This window comes from Molossus molossus, unplaced genomic scaffold, assembly GCF_014108415.1.
Source record: "Molossus molossus isolate mMolMol1 unplaced genomic scaffold, mMolMol1.p scaffold_m16_p_7, whole genome shotgun sequence".
Lineage (NCBI taxonomy): Eukaryota > Metazoa > Chordata > Mammalia > Chiroptera > Molossidae > Molossus > Molossus molossus.
Genome location: NW_023425401.1, coordinates 111,977,052 through 111,996,985, shown reverse-complemented (window position 1 = coordinate 111,996,985; position 19,934 = coordinate 111,977,052). Strand labels below are relative to the sequence as shown.

The window sequence follows — 19,934 nt, the reverse complement described above, 5'->3', positions numbered from 1 at the left end:
GCACTCGCGTGGAGTTTGTGCGAGCGCGTGTGAGCGCGGCCCGGGGCGGGGCCCGCGCGGAGGAGGCTCGGGACATGGTCACTCTCGGCTGAGTTTCCGGCGGCGACTTTGATTATTGGCAAATAATCACCATAACAATACCGAACCGTGGGGCTTGCCACGCCACGCACAGACTCCGCGAGCTTGCACACGGCCGCGCCACTCACCACCAGGCCCTGATCGCCAGCCCCTAACGAGCCGATGGAAAAATCCAAAAATTTCCGCATCGACGCGCTGCTGGCTGTGGACCCCCCGCGGGCGGCCTCGGCGCAGACCGCGCCTCTGGCCCTGGTCACGTCGCTGGCGGCCGCAGCCTCTGGCCCGGGCGGCGGCGGGGCGAGCAGCGGGGCGAGTGGCAGCTGCAGCCCCGCGTCCTCGGAACCGCCCGCGGCGCCTGCCGACCGCCTGCGCGCCGAGAGCCCGTCGCCGCCGCGCCTGCTGGCCGCGCATTGCGCGCTGCTGCCCAAGCCAGGCTTCCTGGGCGCGGGCGGCGCGGGCGGCGCGGGCAGCGGCGCGGGCAGCGGGCCCGGTGGTCCCCACCACCACGCGCACCCGGGCGCCGCCGCCGCCGCCGCTGCCGCCGCCGCCGCCGCCGCGGGAAGCCTGGCTCTGGGGCTGCACCCCGGGGGCGCGCAGGGCGGCGCGGGGCTCCCGGCGCAGGCGGCGCTCTACGGCCACCCAGTCTACGGCTACTCGGCGGCGGCGGCGGCGGCGGCACTGGCCGGCCAGCACCCGGCGCTCTCCTACTCGTACCCGCAGGTGCAGGGCGCGCACCCCGCGCACCCAGTCGACACCATCAAGCTGGGCGCTGGCACCTTCCAGCTGGACCAGTGGTTGCGCGCGTCCACCGCGGGCATGATCCTGCCCAAGATGCCTGACTTCAACTGTGAGTACGGCGCAGCCCTAGGGCCCGGGGAAGAACGGGAGAGTGGGGTAGGGGACTCCCGGCGGACGGTTCTCTCGCGCATCCAACCGCCGCCACCGGGCACTTGGCTCCGTCTCGCTCGGTTCCGAGACAGCCATGAAAGCACCGCGAAGCCGCCCCGCTCCGCCCCGGCCTGCGAAGGTTCGTGCGGGCTGCGCGGTGTGGGGTCCGCAGCGAATCGTTAAAATGGCCACGCGCGGGCCTTGCCTTCTTTCTCTTCCAACGGTTAGGGGCAGCCGGAGGTGTGAGGCTAACATCTAATGATTAACCCGGCAGGCTAGGGGAGAAGGGAGTGGCGGGCGAAGGAGCGCCCGGAGCACCCTGAACAGGCCGGCCTGGGGATCAGGAACCACGCGCTCATATGCAGGGAAACAGGCTTGACTTTGTCCCGCATTCTGGGTTCTGGAGAGACCCCTGGCCCGTCTCAGGAGAGGGAGAGATCCAGGAGCAGCGAGAGAGAAATGGCCCAGGGCCGAAAGACCAGGTCCTGGGCCACCTCCTGGCCCTCGCCCGGCTCTGCCTGCCTCTGGAAGGGCGCTAAGTCCAGGGTGTGAAGCCCAGAAGGCAGATGGCCTGACTTGAGCCGAGTGGCGGCGCACAGCACCTGTGGGCAGGGAGATGCACCCTCGGCCAGGAACCCCATCGCAGGGATTCTAAGCAGCAAGTACCCGTTTTTGAAGTGGGGGTGCCCAACACAGAAGTGAACCCCCTCCTCTAGGTAGGAGAGAGGGAGGGCCAGTGGACCATGTGAACCGTTCTCGCCATCACCCAGATGGGGCAACTCCCCAAGGCCTGGGCCGGCCCTGGCTTTGCTAGTGCGAGGCACCCGGCTGCCCTGGGGGGGGTCTGGGTCTCCCTCCGCGGACCCCACCAGGCTCCTCTCAGAGAAGACGCATAAGGCTTTATGCTTCCCAGCGCCCAACACCCAAACAAAGAGACCCCATTGTTTCTGTCTGCGTGGATTTGTTTAGACTGAGGAGATGCAGGCAGGGTAGAGAGAAACGCCAAAAAGAAAACAGAAATAAACACTTGGCAGAATTCAGATTCCTCTGTTAGAAGCCACGGTTGTGACTAAACAGAGAAGGCTAGGACCCCGGAGGGCTGCCGGAGTCACACCCCAGTGAGAAAATCCCAGCTCGGGCTCTGTTTGCCCGCAGCCACCGCGGCCTTTCCCGGCTCAGCTCCCAGTTGGGCACCCATCTCTCTCCGTGGGGGAGTCACTCCCCCCTGAACCCCCACAGGGAGAGGGAGAGCTTGCTCTCACCGCTGGGGGTGGGGGGCTGCCGCTACAGATGGCCGATCCTGGGTCAGGCGAACCCAGGGCACCCTTCCTGGCCTGGCCACCGTGCCCAGCACAGCCCTTCCCATGGATTCATTCCCATTATGACCTGCCTTTCCCAGAGCCGGGTGCTGGGCCCCCACTGCGGGGGATGGTTTCCACACCGGCCTCCACAGGTTCTGCAGCCCCCCGGGGGCTTTCTCTGGCCTCGGTGGAACCCAAGGTCGCTCAGAAAACCGATTATAGCCACTTTTCTTTGCCAACACCCTTTGCCCATCTCTGGTTCCAAATCGTGACCCCGAGGTAGCTGACTTCAAAGGCAGCCAGCGGGAAGTCCAGGAAGGACTGTGAACGCGGATCCCCAAAGGGCAGCAGTGAAGGGCCGGGCCGGGGTGTGGAATGCGAGTCCTCCTCTGGTCCGGAAAACCTATTCGGTTTCTTTAATTGGTCATCTCTGCTGTGAGATGCCATGTCCCAAATGGTCCCTTTGGAGCCAGGGTTTTTAATTAAAGTTCTAATGTATTGTCAAGTTGGGAATTCGGGGCCTTGTTTAACTAAAGCAAGGGGCGTGGGCCTCCCATAAAGCAAATTGCCCATCCCCGGGGAGCTGCTCCTCCGGCCGGCCGGGCTGGTCCCTTTTCTCCTTCCTTTCTTTTATTGTCTAACACTTGTCAGGCTCCTGGGAAATCAAGGGAAGTCTCGTTTTGAGGTCATAAAATTCTCTGTGATGTAACCGTGTGAAATTATGTAAATAGAGTGAGAGACCTCCTTGCATGCATAGAAAGCAAAGTCCCCTCTGCCCAGGCCTTGCATTTGCGTGCGGAGAATTGTCCTGAAAAGGCTTAGTTGGCCGGTCTCCCCAGGCCGGCGGCCCCTCTGTGCCCTGGCGGCGCGTTGTCAAGAAAACCTGTTCAATGGGGGAAGGTCTCTGCTGAATACTGCTGCGTAGGCCCAGGACTGGGTCACTTTTCCTTCCTTCCCCCTTTCCCTCCTTCCTTCTCTCCTTGTCCCTTTGTACCTAAGGAGACTGCACAGCTCCTGGCTGGGTGGGAAGAAGAACCTGTTTGGATCTGGGCCTGAGCTGGGGAAGGCGGGTGGGGGTGGGGGTGGGGGTGCGGTGCTTGTCCCTCCAGCCTCTGCCCTTGTCACCTCTCTCTCTGCCGGTGCTCACCCAGGTGGAGAGGGCGCACTCGGGGATAGGCTGTCTCTAACCAGACCCCCAGACCCCCTCTGAGATGAAAAGATTTGGTCCCAATAAACCCAAACCGCCTGGTTCCGCCTGGCCTCCAGGGCCGTTTCCTGGGGAGGGGTCGCTGACGCCGAGGGCAGAGCAGCGACGCTGCAGGCCCCGCGTTGGAGGGACGCGCCCGCCTCACGCGCTCTCCGCCGCCCGCAGCCCAGGCGCAGTCCAGCCTCCTGGGGAAGTGCCGCCGGCCGCGCACCGCCTTCACCAGCCAGCAGCTGCTGGAGCTGGAGCACCAGTTCAAGCTCAACAAGTACCTGTCGCGGCCCAAGCGCTTCGAGGTGGCCACTTCGCTGATGCTCACCGAGACCCAGGTGAGCTGCCCCCCCACCCCCGGGCCCAACACCCTCCCAGCCCAACGCATCTCGGCCGTCGCCCTAGGTGCGCAGGACAGTTCACGTGCCCCCACCAGGGTTCCTGTACCCGCCTAGCGGTCTGATTCCGTAGGTTGGGGTAAGGCCCGGGAACCTGCATTTTAACGACCACTCCTATTCTGAAGCAGGTGACCCCCCCAAGCCACATTGGAGAAATTTTGTTCCAGAAAGAGGAGGGAACGTGTTGAGACCCACAGACGCCCTAGTTCTTCTTGCAGGCCCAGGGCGCGGGTAGAAAAGGGCGCGGCCCCGTGCGCTCGGGCTCCCGGTCCCCCTTGCGTGGTGCCCTCCGCCCAGCTCCGGTCGGGGCGCAGCAACCCCTGGAGCTTGCCCTCCGATCTGAGCCCCACTCCGGGTGGGCAGATGCGGGAGCCCGGGGACTCAGAGGGACAGAGGGGATGGAGGTGGCGTGTCTGACCCCCACCTGGTGCCCTCAGGTGAAGATCTGGTTCCAGAACCGGCGGATGAAGTGGAAACGCAGCAAGAAGGCCAAAGAGCAGGCGGCGCAGGAGGCGGAGAAGCAGAGGGGGGGCGGGGGCGCAGGTAGAGGCGGCACCTCTGAGGACAAGGGCGACGAGGACCTGCTGGGGCCGCCCGCGCCCGGGGACAAGGGCAGCGGACGGCGCCTGCGGGACTTGAGGGACAGTGACCCCGAGGAGGAGGAGGACGAGGACGACGATGAGGACCATTTCCCCTACAGCAACGGCGCCAGTACGCACGCCGCCTCCTCCGACTGCTCCTCCGGGGACGACTCCCCGCCCCCGAGGCCCGGGCACCAGCCCCTGCCCCAGTAGGACCTCCGGCCATCAACAGGGACGCCTCGGCCCTGCGCGCCCTCCGCAGCCACCGCGGGCCCCAGGTCCCACCGTGGTCCTGGGGGCTGTTGGTTTGGGCCACAGCTCCTGTCTGCTCTTCAGGGGACAGAGGGGGGCCCAGCGGGTTCACACTTGAACTCTTGTTCTTATCCATGTAGTTTTGGGTAGTGTTGGGGGCGGTGTTTGTGAGAAGAGCCGACCGCCATCAGAGGAGGCCTCCCAGCGCCCCCTTCCAGTTTGGAGAAGGCGGAAACCTACAGTGTTAACCGACCTCGAAACTTGAAACCTTTCCTGGAAACGCCATTCTGCTGAGTCTTGAGAAAGAAAAAAAAAAAAAATGTGTGCTTATGTATCTTAGCGGGGGGAAAATTTATGTCATGAGCGTTCACACTGCTAGGAATCTCAAAACCGTACTGTCTTTATTTTTGTACATTGTATTTATATATAAAAAGAAACGTCTACGTATGCATGCTAAATTATTATTTAGCCTCTCCCATCACCCACGGTGGGGTGTAAAATAAATTGGTTTTTTACTGGAGGAGCGTGCACCTCTCTTGTTGTTGAAACGATGGGGGGAGGGTCTTCCCCTGCGACCCCTCCACCCCCTGCAATTCACAGCGGGAGGTCAGAGTGAGAATCTCCGCCTGGCAAGCGGGTGTGAGGGCCGCCTCCTCCGCCGAGCCCGGAGCGGGCGGGGAGCTGGGTTCCGCGGCTGGGGAATCGCAGGTGCGAAGTGTCGGTAAAGCACCTGAGGCCAGGTGTGCGCGCGTGTCCGGGCGCCGGGCTCACATCTGTCCCGGATGCCGCGCCCCCAGGAGAGTGACTCCGGACCTGCGTGTTTATTTTCCTGTGTCCTCGAGGGTCTTCTTGCTTCCCTGGTGATCCAGAAATGAAAACTCGCTCTGAACGTGCCAGAAAAGTCTCTCCCACGGGCTGCACTTGGCTGGCACTTCGGGTCCCCGTGGCCACGGCGCCACCTGAGCACGTCTCCCTCCCACCTCGCAGAGCGCGGCGCTTCCCCTTCCCCGGCACAGAGCCTCCCGAGCGCCGAGCGCGGGGCTGGAACGGTTTTCCCGGATCTGCGCGAATGTCCGCGAGGACAGCGAGGGCGGCAGGAACGCTTCGCGCCCAGGCTGCCCTGGCTCTGGGTTAATAAGCCTCGGCAGCGCGCGCCATCAATCACCCGCGGGCCAGCGAGGTCCGCGCCATGTGCTGCACACATGCCGGCTGCGCGCGCCCGGCTCCTTCCCGGCCGCGGGGCTGGGCCTCTCGGGCCTGGAGCAAATCGGTGCTAGGGCGTTGCTCTTTCTCCCTCCTTCGGGCCTTCCTCCTCCCGCTTCCCGCTCTCCCCGGGCGCCTGGACGCAGGCTGATCCCCTGTCCCTTCTCCCCTCCCCCCAGCTGATAAATGAGTTCAGAAGGGCCTGGCGTTTCATTCGCGTGATTACGGCGCGGGCCAGCGCGGCCGCTCCTCCACCTCGAGGCCCGGGTGAGATTAATATCCTCTCTGGCAGCTCATTATCACCCCGGGCTCCTTCCATAAAATCCAACCCCAGCCAAGGCCGGGGGCGCGACCGAAGGAGCCCGGCGGGAGCAGCTGTTGGGCGCGGGCCTGGCCGCCTCGGGGTCCAAAGGTGCTTTGGGGGACGGGACTGGGTTTGCAACTGGTGGGAAAGCCGGAGGGCCCCGAGGAAGGGGTAGGAGAGGGAGAGGGAGAGGGAGAGGAAAAAGACGTGCCTTTGGGTTAAAAGCAATCTGCAATCGGCGTATATCTCGTTTTAATTTCTAACACATTGGTGAGTTCAGCCTGAAGCGATCAGTTCCCGGGCTGGCTCCACATCTGGGGTTTATTCTCCGCACCCCTGCTCGCAGGCCCAGCGTCGGCGCCCCCACCTCCACACCAGCGTCGGGCAGCCAGGGACGCCTGGCCCTGCGGGAGTGGGGGTGGGGCATCCGCTCCAGGCCTCAGAGAGGTTCCGTCCCCTCGCCCAGGGGGCAGACCCGCTTCCTCTGCGACTGGAGGAAGGGGGCACAGAGGGACATAATTATTATGGCCCCTGTCACCCACCCCACCCCCAGCCGAACCAGCCAGGGCTTGGCGCAGGCACTTGGCCGCGGGGAAGGCCTGACCGCCTGCGGCCCCACCGGCTTCAGCCAGCTGCTTAATCGCGGTGGAATTTATCTCGCTAATAAATTTAATGATCAATTCGTTCTTGTCACAGTTGCTCTTCCCCAAATCAATTATAGCAAATTTAAATATAATCACTGGCTCGTCCTCACCCACTCCGGGCACGGCGAACAATTCATTCCCCGTAATGAGCGCAGCCCGCCCGGCTCTGCCCGCTGACCCCAAGCTGGGTGACTTTGTAGCCCCGAGGACTTGTCCCTGGGACCTGAGCCACGTCCACACAGCCGGAGGAGCGCCGAGGGAGAGGACACGTTGTTTTCAGACAAGCCGAGGCTTCCCGGATGCGACCGAGTGGGACTCTGGCCTGGAGCCCTGGATCCTGGGCCCGCGGCTTGACCCTCTCCAGGGTCGCTCCAGAGGCGCCCGCCCTCTGGGAATCCTGGCCCAGCCCCTCCGGCGCGTGCTCTTCTCTGTAAACGGAGGCTCCCCCTTTCAGGGCGAACCTAGTTTAAATGACAGGAACCTGTGGAAAAAATAGGGATGTTTTCCTCAGTTTCCAGAACCAGGTGTCCGGCCTGTGCCAGTGTCCCCAGCAGAAGGGAAAAGATGGAAAGGAAGCCCGTTGGTGACAAAGAACGCAGTCTACACCCCCCATCCCCAGCTTACGGTCTCCTGTCCAGTCCTGGAGCAGCTGTGGCCCAGGGTTCAGGGCCCCTCAGAGTCTGCTAAGTGCACAAGGGGCCGGAACTAAGACCGATGGGCCATCCTTCCTGTGCTGGGCTTTCCTCACCTTCTCCCAGATGGAAGTGACCTGGCAAACTCAGCTTGAGACACTTTCTATGACAACAAACACACAGACGACAAGAGCAAGAATCGAGGAATCGGATCACAGGAGACACAGACACTTCTGCGCAGCAGGGACCGGCCACAGAGTGAAAAGGCCGCGTAGCCATGGGAGAAAATGCCTGCACACCCTGTCTGATAAGGAGCTGACGCCCACCATGTAAAGAACACACACAACTCAACAACAACGGCAAAGTCCAACGACAAATAGGCAAAGGACTTCGGTAGACATCTCTCTTAAGAAGATGCACAAGTCACCCACTGGCCCTGAAGGTGCTCGGCATCCCCGTTCATCAGGGAAACGCAAGTCAACCCTCCTGGCATCCGCTGGAAGGCAGTTAGGAAAACAAAACAGAAGATCAGTGTTGGTAGGGCGCAGAGAAGCCAGGACCTCTGTGCACTGTTGGTAGGGACGTAAAAGAGTACACGCAGCCCTGGCCCGTGTGGCTCTGTTGGTTCAGCATCAGTGTGAACCAAAGGTTTCGGGTTTGATTCCTGATCAGGGCACATGCCCAGTGTGTGGGTTCTGCTTCCTGTCCAGGTGCGTATGGGAGGCAATCAGTCAAAAGCTCTCTCTCACATTGATGTTTCTCTCTTTTTCTCCCTCCCCCCCACCTCAAATCAATAAAAGCATGTTTTTAAAAATAGTACATAAGCCACTACGGAAGACAGGATGGAGGTTTTTGAAATAAACCAAACGCAAACCAGAAGTACCTTAGGAAACAACAATTCTTCTGGGTTTGATCCAAAGTGCCGAGCACGGTCCGGGGGAGAGAGGTGCTCACCTGTGTCAAGGCAGCAGCACCCTGCTCACCTGTGCTCACGGCAGCAGCACCCTGGACAGCCCAGCGGTGGACGCAGCCAGGTGTCTGTCAACAGAGGGATGGATCCAAAAAAAATGGGCTTCAGCCCTGGCCGGTTTGGCTCAGCGGTTAGAGCGTCGGCCTGCGGTCCAGAGAGACCCGGGTTCGGTTCCCGCTAAGGGCCCTGGTTGGGTCATGCGGGAGGCAGCCACTCGATGTGTCCCTTTCACATCGATGTTTCTCCCTGTCTCTCTTCTGTCTCCTTCCCACTCTATCTGAACAAAAAATTAAAAAAATGTCCTCGGGTAAGGATAAAAAAAAAAAAAGAGGTCTTCATACAGAAAATGGAATATTATTCAGCCTTAAAGAAGAAGGAACCCTTTTATATGCTACAACACGGATAAACCTCCAGGACCGTATGCTAGGCAGAACAAACCAGTCACAAAAATATGGCATAATTCTACTTATATGTGGGGTCTAAAATCGTCAAACTCCCAGCAGTTGAAGGTCGAAGACGGTTGTCAGAGGCTGGAGGGAGGGGAAGGGAGTTGTTGAAGGGGGCAGAGTTTGGTTTTGCATGATGGAACAATTCCAGGGATCTGTTGCCCAAGGAAACGTATCTAATTAACGCTACTGTACCGGACAAAATGGTAATGATGGTTGAAACAAAGGCAGATCTTCCTCCCTTCCTCACCTCCTCTCCCGACTCTCTCCCTCCCCCTCCTCCTTCCTCCCCCTCCCTCCTAAAGGTAGGGCAGACCAGCCTGGGAAAGCCAGTCGTGGAGAAGGCTCGGGAAGGAGCACCTGGCCCCCAGGCCCCACCAGACCTGGGCAGCCGAGGGTCCCGGGCACTAGCCGGGCCTGCAGGGGATTCCCTGGAGCATCTGCCAGGTTTGCGGATTAACTGACCCTGGGGGCCTGCCCTGCGCCCCCACACCGCCTGCCCTGGGGGTGCAGCTCTGAGTCCAGGCCAGGACTGCTCTTTGCGGTGGGGGTGCTGGGAGGGGCCCTGGGTGGGGGCAGCAGGCCCCATGGGGAGGAAAACCATTCGGGGCGTCAGAGCGCTGGCGTCGAGGGGGTGCCCCACAGGACGTGGTCCCCACCCCAAATCAAAGTCCTGCGCGCACGGTGTCTCCCCAATAAAACTAATCCCCTCGGAGGCGTGACCTCCACCAGGAATGCTGCGTGTTCCAGACCACAAGGGCAAATATGTTTTTCAGATTTGGTTTTTATGGTCGGATTAAAGTTTATTTTCCATAATAGGGCACCTAATAAAACCCATAAAGCCCGGTCGGGCCTCCAGCTGGTGGCCTCGTTTAACACTTTCACTTCGTAAATCACCGCGCTGCCGCCAGGTGTGTCGCAGGCTGGAGCGGATGGGAACAGCCCCGCCCCTCGCCAGCCCCTCGAGCCGCCCTCCAGCGGGGGGGGGGGGGGGCCTGGGTCTGAGGCTGGGGTCCCTGGCTGGGGTTTGGGGGGGCGGGGGGGCGGCGGACCAGGTGGGTCCTTACCTCTGGAAACGCCGACCCCCACCCCTGTGCCCTGGCACCCCGAGGGGCAGGGCCACCCTCCGGAGAAGGCAGGGACCCCCACCCCCCGTCCGGCCCCGCGTCGACCCTGCATTCCGCGGCCCGCGCACCTGGCCGCCCCGCCCCCCAAGTGCACACAAACAAGGTGTCGACTCCGAGCGGCTTCTCTGGCCATTGTCCGGGCTCGGGCGGGACAAAGGGCGCCGCCGCGAGGGGCGCGGGCGCGGTTTACCCAGCTGGGGGAGGAACAGAGGCCGCCGCCTTATCTGGGCGCGGGCGGGGCGCGGGGTCAGGCTGGGGGCGCTGCGCGGGGGCCCCTCCGCTGGCCCCCGGATGCGGCGACCTGTCAGCTCCCCACGGCTCAGGCGCGTCCCCTCGCCACGCGGGGCCTCGCCTCCCAGCCCGAAGCCTGCGAGGATCTCGGGGTGGCCAGGAGTGCGGGGCACCCCACGCGCACAGGAGGGCGCCTGAGGTTATGGCCAAAGCTACCCCGTCGCTGTTAACCCTCTGATTTTTGCGTTCGGTGTTTTTTTAATACTCCAGTTCACCTTATGAATAATATCCTTTCTTCCAAACATAAAATATCTACCTCTGTGCTGAAATAACACCCTGAAGAAGAAGGAAAAACAGAAGAGTAAGGGTTGTTCTGGGGCAGGGGCTGGGGGGCCAGGCTGGCAGGCGGGGGTGCTGAGCTGCCTCCTGCAAACAGTGGCTCCCAGGCTGTCCCCGAGAAGCCCCCAGCCAGGCTCAGAGACCAGCACTGCCACAGGTCCCTGCAGGTTCATTTTTTTTTTTTTTTTTTTTTTATCCTCACCCGAGGATATTTTTCCATTTTTTGTACAGATAGAGTGGGAGGGAGAGAGAGGAAGGGAGAGAGAGAGAGAAACATCGATGTGAAAGGGACACATCGAGTGGCTGCCACCCGCACGACCAACCAGGGCCGGGGACAAACTGCAACCGAAGTACATGCCCTTAGCGGGAACCGAACCCAGGTCTCTCCGGACCGCAGGCCGACGCTCTAACCGCTGAGCCAAACTGGCCAGGGCCCTGCAGGTTCATTTTTAATAGATAAATCTGTAAAGGAAATAAATGCCAATGGTGTTTTTTCCTGTGTCTGCAACACTTACTTCTTAGCTTGGATTTACCCTGGTGATGAATTTTTCCACAGGGGAGCTGTAAGGTTCCTATTTGCCCTGGGATTAGGGACCTGTATGACCCTCTCACCTTTTAAACATTTTCAAGGTTTTGCCACTTTTTTTTTTATCTTCACCTGAGGGTATATGGAGAGAAAGAGAGAGAGAGATTGATGTGGGGTGCCTCTTGTAAGAGTCCTGACCAGGAATTGAACCCACAGCTTTTTGGTATACGGGACGATGCTCCGACTGTCTGAGCCACCTGGCCAGGGTCACCTGCAGCCTTTCCACCCACAAAATCCGTCACAGCAGCTAACCCAGGAGGCCATCCGAGCTCTCATCCATTCAGCCAGTCTTTTCAGAATACTTGCTACTGTTCTAAGCACAAGGATACATCGGGAGTAAAACACAAGGATCTCCACCCTCTGGGGTTACATTGTAGCGGGAGGAGAAGGTGTGACTAGCAAACAGTAAGCGCTTGAGTTCCCTGGTGGGTGAGGTTGCCTGCATCACTGTGAGGCAAGGCTGAGGGGAGAGGGGGCGGGGCCCTCAGCGCTGCCGACCCCCACCATGCAGGACTCTCGCTGTGCTGGGGGACAGGGACATGAGAACTGGGTGATGGCGCAGGCCTGTCTTTAAGGGGTTGGGTGAGAGGAATTGGAGACTTTTTTTCCCCACACATCAACAAAAATTTCTCACCAGAGGATATGTTTTTATTGATTTTAGAGAGAGGAGAGAGAAACATCCATCAGTTGCCTCCTGTACACACTCCAACTGGGGGTCAAACCCACAACCTTTTGGTGCATGGGACGATGCTCCAACCCACTGAGCCCCCCAGCCAGGGCAGGCATTGGGGACCTTTAAGAATTGTGGGGAGTATTTATCCTGAGTGCCAATGAGTGAACGTGCACTTACTGACTCAAATGTTCCCAAGCATTGTTGTGGGAAAACATTCGGAAGAAAGAATAGACAGGCATGTCTGGGTGTGGGAGTGGGAACTTTGAGACAGAAGTAGATTGCACGTATGATTTATTCTACTACCCCCTTCTTTCAAATCCTCACCCAAGTATATTTTTCCATTGATTCTTCTCAGAGTAGGAGGGAGGGAGGGAGGGGGAGAGAGAGAGAGAGAGAGAGAGATCGATTCGAGAGAGACACATTGATTGGCTGACTCCCACATGACCCTGACCAGGGCCAGGGATCGACCTGCAACAGAGGTACGTGCCCTTGACCGGAACTGAACCCGAGACTCTTTGGTCTTTGGGCCAGCGCTCTAACTGCTGAGCCATACCAGCCAGGGCTATTTCCCCTTTTTTAAAAAATTGTTTTTTCCCTTGATTGATTTGAGAGAGAGAGGAAGGGAGAGGGAGAGAGAGATGGAAACATTGATGAGAGAGAACATTGACTGGCTGCCTCCTGCATGCTCCCCACTGGGGGTCGGGCCCACAACCTGGGCATGTGCCCTGCCCAGGAATCGAACCAGCGACCTCTTGATGCAGGGTCAACGCTCAACCACTGAGCCACACCGGCTGGACAGGGCTATTTTCCCTTTGCATTGAGATATAACATTGTGTATTTAGGTATATGATTTCTTAATTTTAATAATTAATACACACCCCTAGACCACTCTGGAAAGTAAAAACGAAAAACAAAATTTTCCCATCAAAAGATGCCCTGTACATTTTAGACTCAGGGAGGCCTCCGGAAGAGGGGGCTTGGGCACCACCGGCACAGGGCACTGACTGCGCTTACTTCTGACCTTCCAGTGACATCAGAGTCCCCCGCTGTGTGTCTGCACCCAAGCATCTGTCATCCCCTCTCCCTGGTCCTATCCATCCTTCCAGATGGATACAAGCCCGTCACCCAGGGGTCCCCCTGCCTGGAGCACAGGGTGTGGAGGGGGTGGGCCGAGCCCGTCATTCAGGGGTCCCCCTGCCTAGAGCACAGGGTGTGGAGGGGGCAGGCGGAGCCCGTCACCCAGGGGTCCCCCTGCCTAGAGCACAGGGCTGTGGAGGGGGCGGGCCGAGCCTGTCACCCAGGGGTCCCCCTGCCTAGAGCACAGGGTGTGGAGGGGGCGGGCGGGGCCTGGCCGCCTGAGACTGCACCCGCCTCACCGAGTGTGCGGCTGGGAAGGGTTCCGTGGCCTGTCTGTGCCCAAGTGGCCCGTCTGTAAGATGAGGACACCGTTACCGGCTCACAGGTGCATGAGGGTTAGACACGGATGTTTGTCATGTGCCAGGTGCAGGCACTGGGAAGAAGATGGGGTGGGTGGGGGTGATTTTTGTAGATTCCTTTGGGACTCCCAGGACAGGAGCCAGGAGGCAGAGGAGGCCTTGGCAAGGGACTCAGCCTCCCTGGGGCTCAGGACGGCCCCCCGCCAAGGGCATCTAGCATCGCCTGTCCTGTGGGCTGGCTGCAGAGAGGCGAGGACACTGGACAGGGACGGACCCCACAGCAGCCCCTCCGGCGGCCCGCAGGAGTCTGGTGCCCTTTGCCCAGTGCATGTCATGGAACAGGCCAGCTCCCGTGTCCACACCTGTGGTCTCCTCTCTGGGCACCAGCCTCCTGGCCCGGGTGTGGTGCCTGCTGCTGTCCCCTCCGTGCCTCACGTGGACACGTGTCCTGTTTGACCAGTGGGACCCTCAACAGCAGGATGAGTGGAGCCCTGTAAAATGGGCAGCAGTCACGTGGAAATGTGGGCTGGCCGGCTGGATGCTGAGACCATGGGCCAGCTGACCTGCGGCCCCCAGAATGGGGAGCTAATGAGTGTTGCCATGGGTCACAGCATCCGGGGTGACGAGTGGCACAGGAAAAGCTCTGGTCCCATGTGCACCCCTTGGCCCACCTCTTTCAGCCTCCCCGCTGGAGAACCTCAGTGAGTCCTGCCTTCCCGAGCCAAGGACTACTGAGGAACGCGGTCTGCCGGACACGGCGCTGGGCAGAGGAGCGCAGGGCCCTGTTCTGTGTCCCAGGCACCGAGTTGGGCAGGTTGCGGGCAGATTGCCTGGGAGGGTGGCCAAAGGGGCAGCACCCTGCAGAGGTCTCGCAGCTCTGGTCCCTGGGGGTGGCCATGGAGTCTTTGTGCCTGTGGCTGTGTGCGCTGTGCCCATCGATTAGGATGGCTCCAAGGACAGGGCAGCCCAGACCACAGTGGCTTTCCCAGACAGAGGTTCATTCTCTCTAAACCCAGGCCACCCTGGGCTGGGCTGGGGCCCCACGGTCGCTGGCTGGCTACTCCGCCATGGCTCAGGATGGCGGCCGGGCTCCACATCCCGCTAACGGGGACAGAGGCAAAGAAGGGCGCACCCTTCCCCGTCCAGAAGCGACCTTGTCGTGTCCACGCAGTGAGCTGACTCTCCCCACGGCCGCAGAGGCGTCACTGGGCAGTGGGAAGGGATGTTTCCAGGGGCCACAGGCATAACTGAAGACTGGGGTCCGTTCTGAGAAGGGCCGCATAGATCTGGGAGCCAACAGACCGCCAGCCCGCACTGGCCCGTGACCGCGCCTCCGAACCCTCCGCACGTGCCAGTCAGTGGTGTCACATGCTCACGACCCTGTCTTTCGCCACCACTCGGCCTCATCCCGCCCACGCTGTCCGCTGATGCGCCCCGGTCCCGGCCACCTCCCGATGCCCTGTTCCAGCCTGCTTTGGCTTCTCCCTGAACTGCCCGGGGCCCAGCACAGAGACGGGCAGAGGAAGAGGACCAGAGGGCCGCTCCCCCGCTGCAGCAGACGCACCACGTCCGCCCAGGTGCCAGGCCTACGACCCGGCACCTCAGTCCTGCCCTCATGTCCGGTGGGTGCAGAGCCTGCCGCAAGCACACCCAGGACCGTCCACTGTCCCCAGCCGCCAGGGCCCCCCCTGACGGTCCAGCATGCTCCTAACTGGCCACCCCCATCTTGTGGCCAACAGTCCGTCGGCAGCAGCCGGTGACCTGCCAGTGCCCACCCGCAGGTGGATTCGTGATCACGAGTCCGACGAGGACGGACCTTGCTGGCCCTGCAGAGGCTCTTGCATTTCTCAGAGTGGCCCACACGGTCTGCAGGGGGCTGCGGGTCCGTGTGTCCCAGCCCCTGCTTGGGGCCCCTGGAGCCACCCAGCCCCACCCCGCCCCGCTGGCCTCCCACTCCTATCTTCATAAAACACAGTAATTCGCTTTTAATGAGTGCCGGTGTTCTCGTTCCCAGTCTTACCTGCGCAGATAATGTGTCTGAGGCCTTCCTAACAGGGTTAAACCACCATGACCTTCACAATCAGAAACAGAAACAAATTATATTTACTCATAAATGTTACCAGGGCTCCAGGCCCAGCTGCCTCCTAATCGCAGAGGCTGTTATATTCTGTTGATATTCTGATAATATTCTGCTGTTATCGGGCCTCTCGCTCACAGGTAACAACGGGGCTTTATTCCCGCCAGGCGGGCAGGGCCCGGGGCCGTTCCCACGCGCGTCCTCAGCGCTGACACTCTCGGGCGGGCGGCAGGTGCGGAAAACAGGGCTCCCTGCCAGGCGTCCCCTTGGGTCCCGAGAGCCCAGCGCCTTGCAGGCTGGTTGAGGAGGAGGGTGGGCAGGGAGCAGCCCCGCAGCCCCCCGGCCCTGGCTTCCCAGTCTGGCTGCTGGGAGCTGCAGTGACATGGGCCCTCTGGCCACCGTCAGGGGACAGTCAGAGGCCCGTGGTGACCCAGCCGGCCTGCTCTCTGCTGTTTGTCCTACAAGGTCCACTGCCCCACACTCGGGGGCTTGTCTCCCCGAGTTTCTCAGGGGTGCAGGCAGGCAGCCAGCAAGGGGGGGCACTGGAGGGCTGGAACTGCTCTCTGAGCAAGTGCCCGTCCCCCAGGCCTGGAGGGGGAGCGGCTAGACTCCTGCAGGCCTACCGCAGAGAGCCAGGCCGGCAGAGTGGGACCCTCTGCCCACCCTGACCCACAGCCAGGACACTCGTCTGGGCGGCGGACACTCCTGCCCTGGAGAGCTGTCAGCAGGGTGAGGCTCACTCACACACCGGCAGCTCCCAGTGGTCCTGCGTGAAGGACCCCGGCCTCCCAGTCCTGGAGAGCTGGGTGCCACACAGGGAGCGCCGTGTCCCAGGCAGGGCAGCGGGGCCAGGCCAGGCGGCCGCCCCCAGCCTTCCCCAGCCGGCCCTGCTGTCCCTGGAGAGGCCTGGGCGGCTCATTAGCCCACAGCTGCTAAAGTGGAAAAGCAGACGAGGTCGGCCCAGCCTGATTAAGGAAACAGAGAGGGCTTTCAGATCTGATGGTCCGCTGGCGTCAAAAAGCGCGAGGGTGCTAACGATCCCTGCACAGCCAGGAAGGCCGGCCAGGCCGCCCCGAAATGCACTTCCTCCGCCAATCAGAAGTTGGAGGGCAAGGATCAAATAAATCTCAAATAATCACATTGTATTTTTGACGAGTGAAATAAGTGTGTTTTATGCCCCAAACACATGAGCCGGCTTCTCGGCGCTCGGTGGGCTCTGGATAAGCGCTTACGGGGAGGCCTGCGTGCAACACGTTACCTCTGCATCGCGTCTGAAGACGACGCCCTCGGCCACACCTGCTCAGAGCGGACTCCAGGAGAACAGGGCTCTGGCCAGTCTGGGCAAAGTGAAGCACTAAGGATAACAGACCTAACCTCAGCCCCTTTGAACCAGGCTCCCTGAGGCCGAGAGGCTGAACGGGCCCGGCCTCCTTTTGAACTATTTTGCAAGTCTTGCTTTACTGTCACTGAGGATCCCCCCAGAGGGCTCCCCAGCTCCCCAGAGTCCTGCAGTGGACCCAGGCCTGCAGCAGTGGCACAGCTAGGGGGGCGGGCTGGGGAAGAAGCCGGCACGGGAGACCCTCCCCCTGTTCTTTGGGGAGGGGGACCGGCTCTGCTCTCCGACATCTGGAAGGGAACCTGCCTGGTCACTAACAACACAGTGCTCCGTCCTTTGAAGGACACAGAAGTGGTCAGAGGTCGTGGACTCAGACTCCGAAGTGCCCTGCTCCCGCCGGTGTCGGGTTGACAGCAGAGCTGACCAGCACCCCTTCCGTGTCTTTGGCCAAGTTACTGACAGCAGCACGGGGGGCAGAAGCGCTGGGGCCAGAGCGGGGCTGCAGGACCGTCCAGCCCCGTGGCCAGGAGAGCAGTGACCAGCCCAGAGGGCTCGCCAGGCACCTTGAGGCTCTGCAGCCTCCCAGGGGTCCAACCAATCCATTTCCTAGGACATTCCCAGTTTGAGCATTGGAAGTCCTCCCTCCCGAGAAGCCCCCCGACAAACCACGTCAGCTGGTCACTTGCTTGTCCTTGGAGGCACAGAAGTCAAGGCCAGTGTGAAGAAATGAGACGCGACTGAACGTCGCTGTGACTGCGGCCGAGTCTGGAGAGGCTGCCGCCGCCTGGTGCTCAGGAGCCTGCGCCGCACGGGAGACGCAGACGCTGAACTGACTTCACCGGCAGCGTTTCCGAAAGGCTTGGGCTGGCGCCCGTGAGGGGCCGGCCAAGCTGGGCTGGTGGAAGGTCGGGTGGTCCCCCTTCACCTTCTGACAGGCCAGCTGCGTGCCGACTGGGGTCCTCCTCACCAGCAGAAACACGGCTGCAGAGGTGCAATGCCCAGCCTTTGTTTTCATTTTTTTTATCCTCACCTGAGGACAACTCTGCATTTATCTTCACATAGAGCAGGAGGGAGAGAGGGAGAAACATCGACGTGAAAGGGACACATCGAGTGGCTGCCTCCCGCACGACCCCGACCAAGGCCGGGGACAAACCACAACCGAGGTCCATGTCCTTGACCAGAATCGAACCCACGACTCTTTGGTCCACAGGCCAATGCTCTAACCGCTGAGCCACACCGGCCAGGGCCAGGCTCTGATCTTCTAAGAAATGGCTCATGGACAGTGTAACGACGTCCTGATGGGATGGTAAGAACTGCCCTGACGCTGGGCGCTGGGCCACGCAGGGTGACCACCGTGGGGTTCAGGGCGAGCAGCCGAGTCAGGGAAGCTTGTAAGGTGCCAGGATGGGGAAGCAGGACCGTACCCTCGACGGGGACAAGGGCGGCCGACCTGGCCGGCTGAGCTGGTGGTGCTTGTGTGACCTCCCCCCTCAGCCTGATGTGTCCTGCTGAGAACACGCCCTGCACGGGCCACCGCCGGTGGCGTGATTCCGGCTCCGTCGCTGCCACCGAGGTCTAAACATGGCTCTTTTGGTCTTTTCTGGGAACAGTGGACAGGGGTTAAGGAAGGGCGTTTTTGAAAAGAATGCAGCTAACCCAGAGGAGAAATGGCAGGGTCAGAAGGAAGCACGTGCGACCCCAGGCCGTGGCCAAGTCTGGGGGGATCGCCAGGCTGCCTGAACAGCAGGTGGGATGCAGTGAGCAGGAAGCCCGTGTTCTGCCTCGTTTATTCTCCTTGTAAAACGTCCCAAACTTCTGGTGATTAATTTCCCTTAAGAATGACGAAGGTGCCCTGACCGGTTTGGCTTAGAGTTTGGGCACTGGCCCTTGGACTAAAGGGTCATGGATTCAATTCCTGGTCAAGGGCACGTACCTGGGTCGCAGGTTCTATCCCCGGCCCCGGTCAGGGTGCGAGTGGGAGGCAACCGGTCGCTGTATTTCTCTCACATCGATGTTTCTCTCTCTCCCTCTTACTCTATTTGGAAATCAATGGAAAAATAACCCTCGGGTGAGGGTTAACAAGAAAAAGACAGACAGACACCTGGACAGCAAATCTGGTGGCGCTGACAGAAGGAAGCACCTGGCCAGCGACCCGAGCTCCTCTGGACGCTCACTCACAGCCCAGCCCAGGGCTCCAGGGGCCGCCCAGCTCGCCTGAGACCTGCACGGGAAGCGTCAGGAACAGGGGTGCTGGTCCCAAGGAGAGACAGACAGGAAGTGGCGGGTCCAAAGTCGGCAGCGTTCTATTCAGGAAGACGCATCTCTAGAAACTTGACTTAGGAACCACGGGCGGCACTGACTCCGGCCTGTCTGCCAGGCGAGGCTGTGTGGGCGCCTGGTGCTTGGAGGGCACCACAGGCACAGGAGGCTGTCCTGTCTCAGGAGAGGCAGGCTGGTGGCTTAAGAGCTGAGTGGCACGACCTTCCGATAGTTCTGCTGAGGCGTGTCCACAGGTGTGCGCGTGTGTCTGTGTGCACAGATGTGCACAGATGTACATGTCTGCGTGTACAGATGTGTGTGCAGAGACACAGATGCCTGCATGTACAGAGACACGTCTGCATGCACAGAGAAGAAACGTGACAAGTGTTAAAAACTGGCGTGAAGAAGTAAGAGGAAGAACTTGTCCTCTCTCTGGAAATGGCTGCAATAACGAGAGATGAGCAGTCTGTTGTATGTTTCTACAGAGAGTAGTTTTTAAAACGCCTTCAACTACTTTTACTCGGGCCAGAGCTGAATCCTTTCTTGGGTCTGCATTCCACGCCGCCCTGGCCCACGCTCTGGTCTCAGGGCCGGAGGGGCAGCAGGTCTAGGCGAGGCGGCTGCCAGGCAGACGGGAGCACGGGGCAAGGAGAGGGGTCTCAAGCTGGCCCCTGGAGCAGGAGTGAAGGCACAGACCACACTGGGGCAGGCAGTCTTCTTCAGATACCTCCCTCCACACGTGGGGGACTGGGAAAGCGTCGACCTGGTAACCATGGGGGCCGGCGGCCCATACATGCTCATTTGGACATGCTCAAGGTCAGCGAGCCTGGCTCCGGCAGCCCAGACACACCGGCATTGTTTCCTAGGAACACGTGGTCTCGGTGTTCCGGGTCCCACATCCCTTTCATCACCTTATCACGCAAACCCCATTTCTCATCTGTCCAGCTCCAAGGTGCATGTCACCGTGGGAACGCGGCC

The 19,934-nt window shown here is 60.6% G+C and overlaps 1 protein-coding gene across 1 annotated transcript; it reads left to right on the top strand.

Annotated features, from left to right (window-relative positions):
• Positions 1–240: 240 nt before the first annotated feature.
• On the top strand, positions 241–4,654 carry MNX1 (motor neuron and pancreas homeobox 1). Its single transcript, XM_036246179.1, has 3 exons — positions 241–925; positions 3,640–3,800; positions 4,298–4,654. Exons 1-3 carry the CDS (start codon positions 241–243, stop codon positions 4,652–4,654), a joined length of 1,203 nt encoding a protein of 400 aa, XP_036102072.1.
• Positions 4,655–19,934: the final 15,280 nt, after the last annotated feature.

What these genes read in the sequence shown, in the direction of transcription:
- MNX1 (XM_036246179.1), top strand. Translation starts at nt 241, where the DNA reads ATGGAAAAATCCAAAAATTTCCGCATCGACGCGCTGCTGGCTGTGGAC. An exon ending in CAAGATGCCTGACTTCAACT is followed by an intron (nt 926 to 3,639) that starts GTGAGTACGGCG and finishes CGCCGCCCGCAG; the next exon opens with CCCAGGCGCAGTCCAGCCTC. An exon ending in TGATGCTCACCGAGACCCAG is followed by an intron (nt 3,801 to 4,297) that starts GTGAGCTGCCCC and finishes TGGTGCCCTCAG; the next exon opens with GTGAAGATCTGGTTCCAGAA.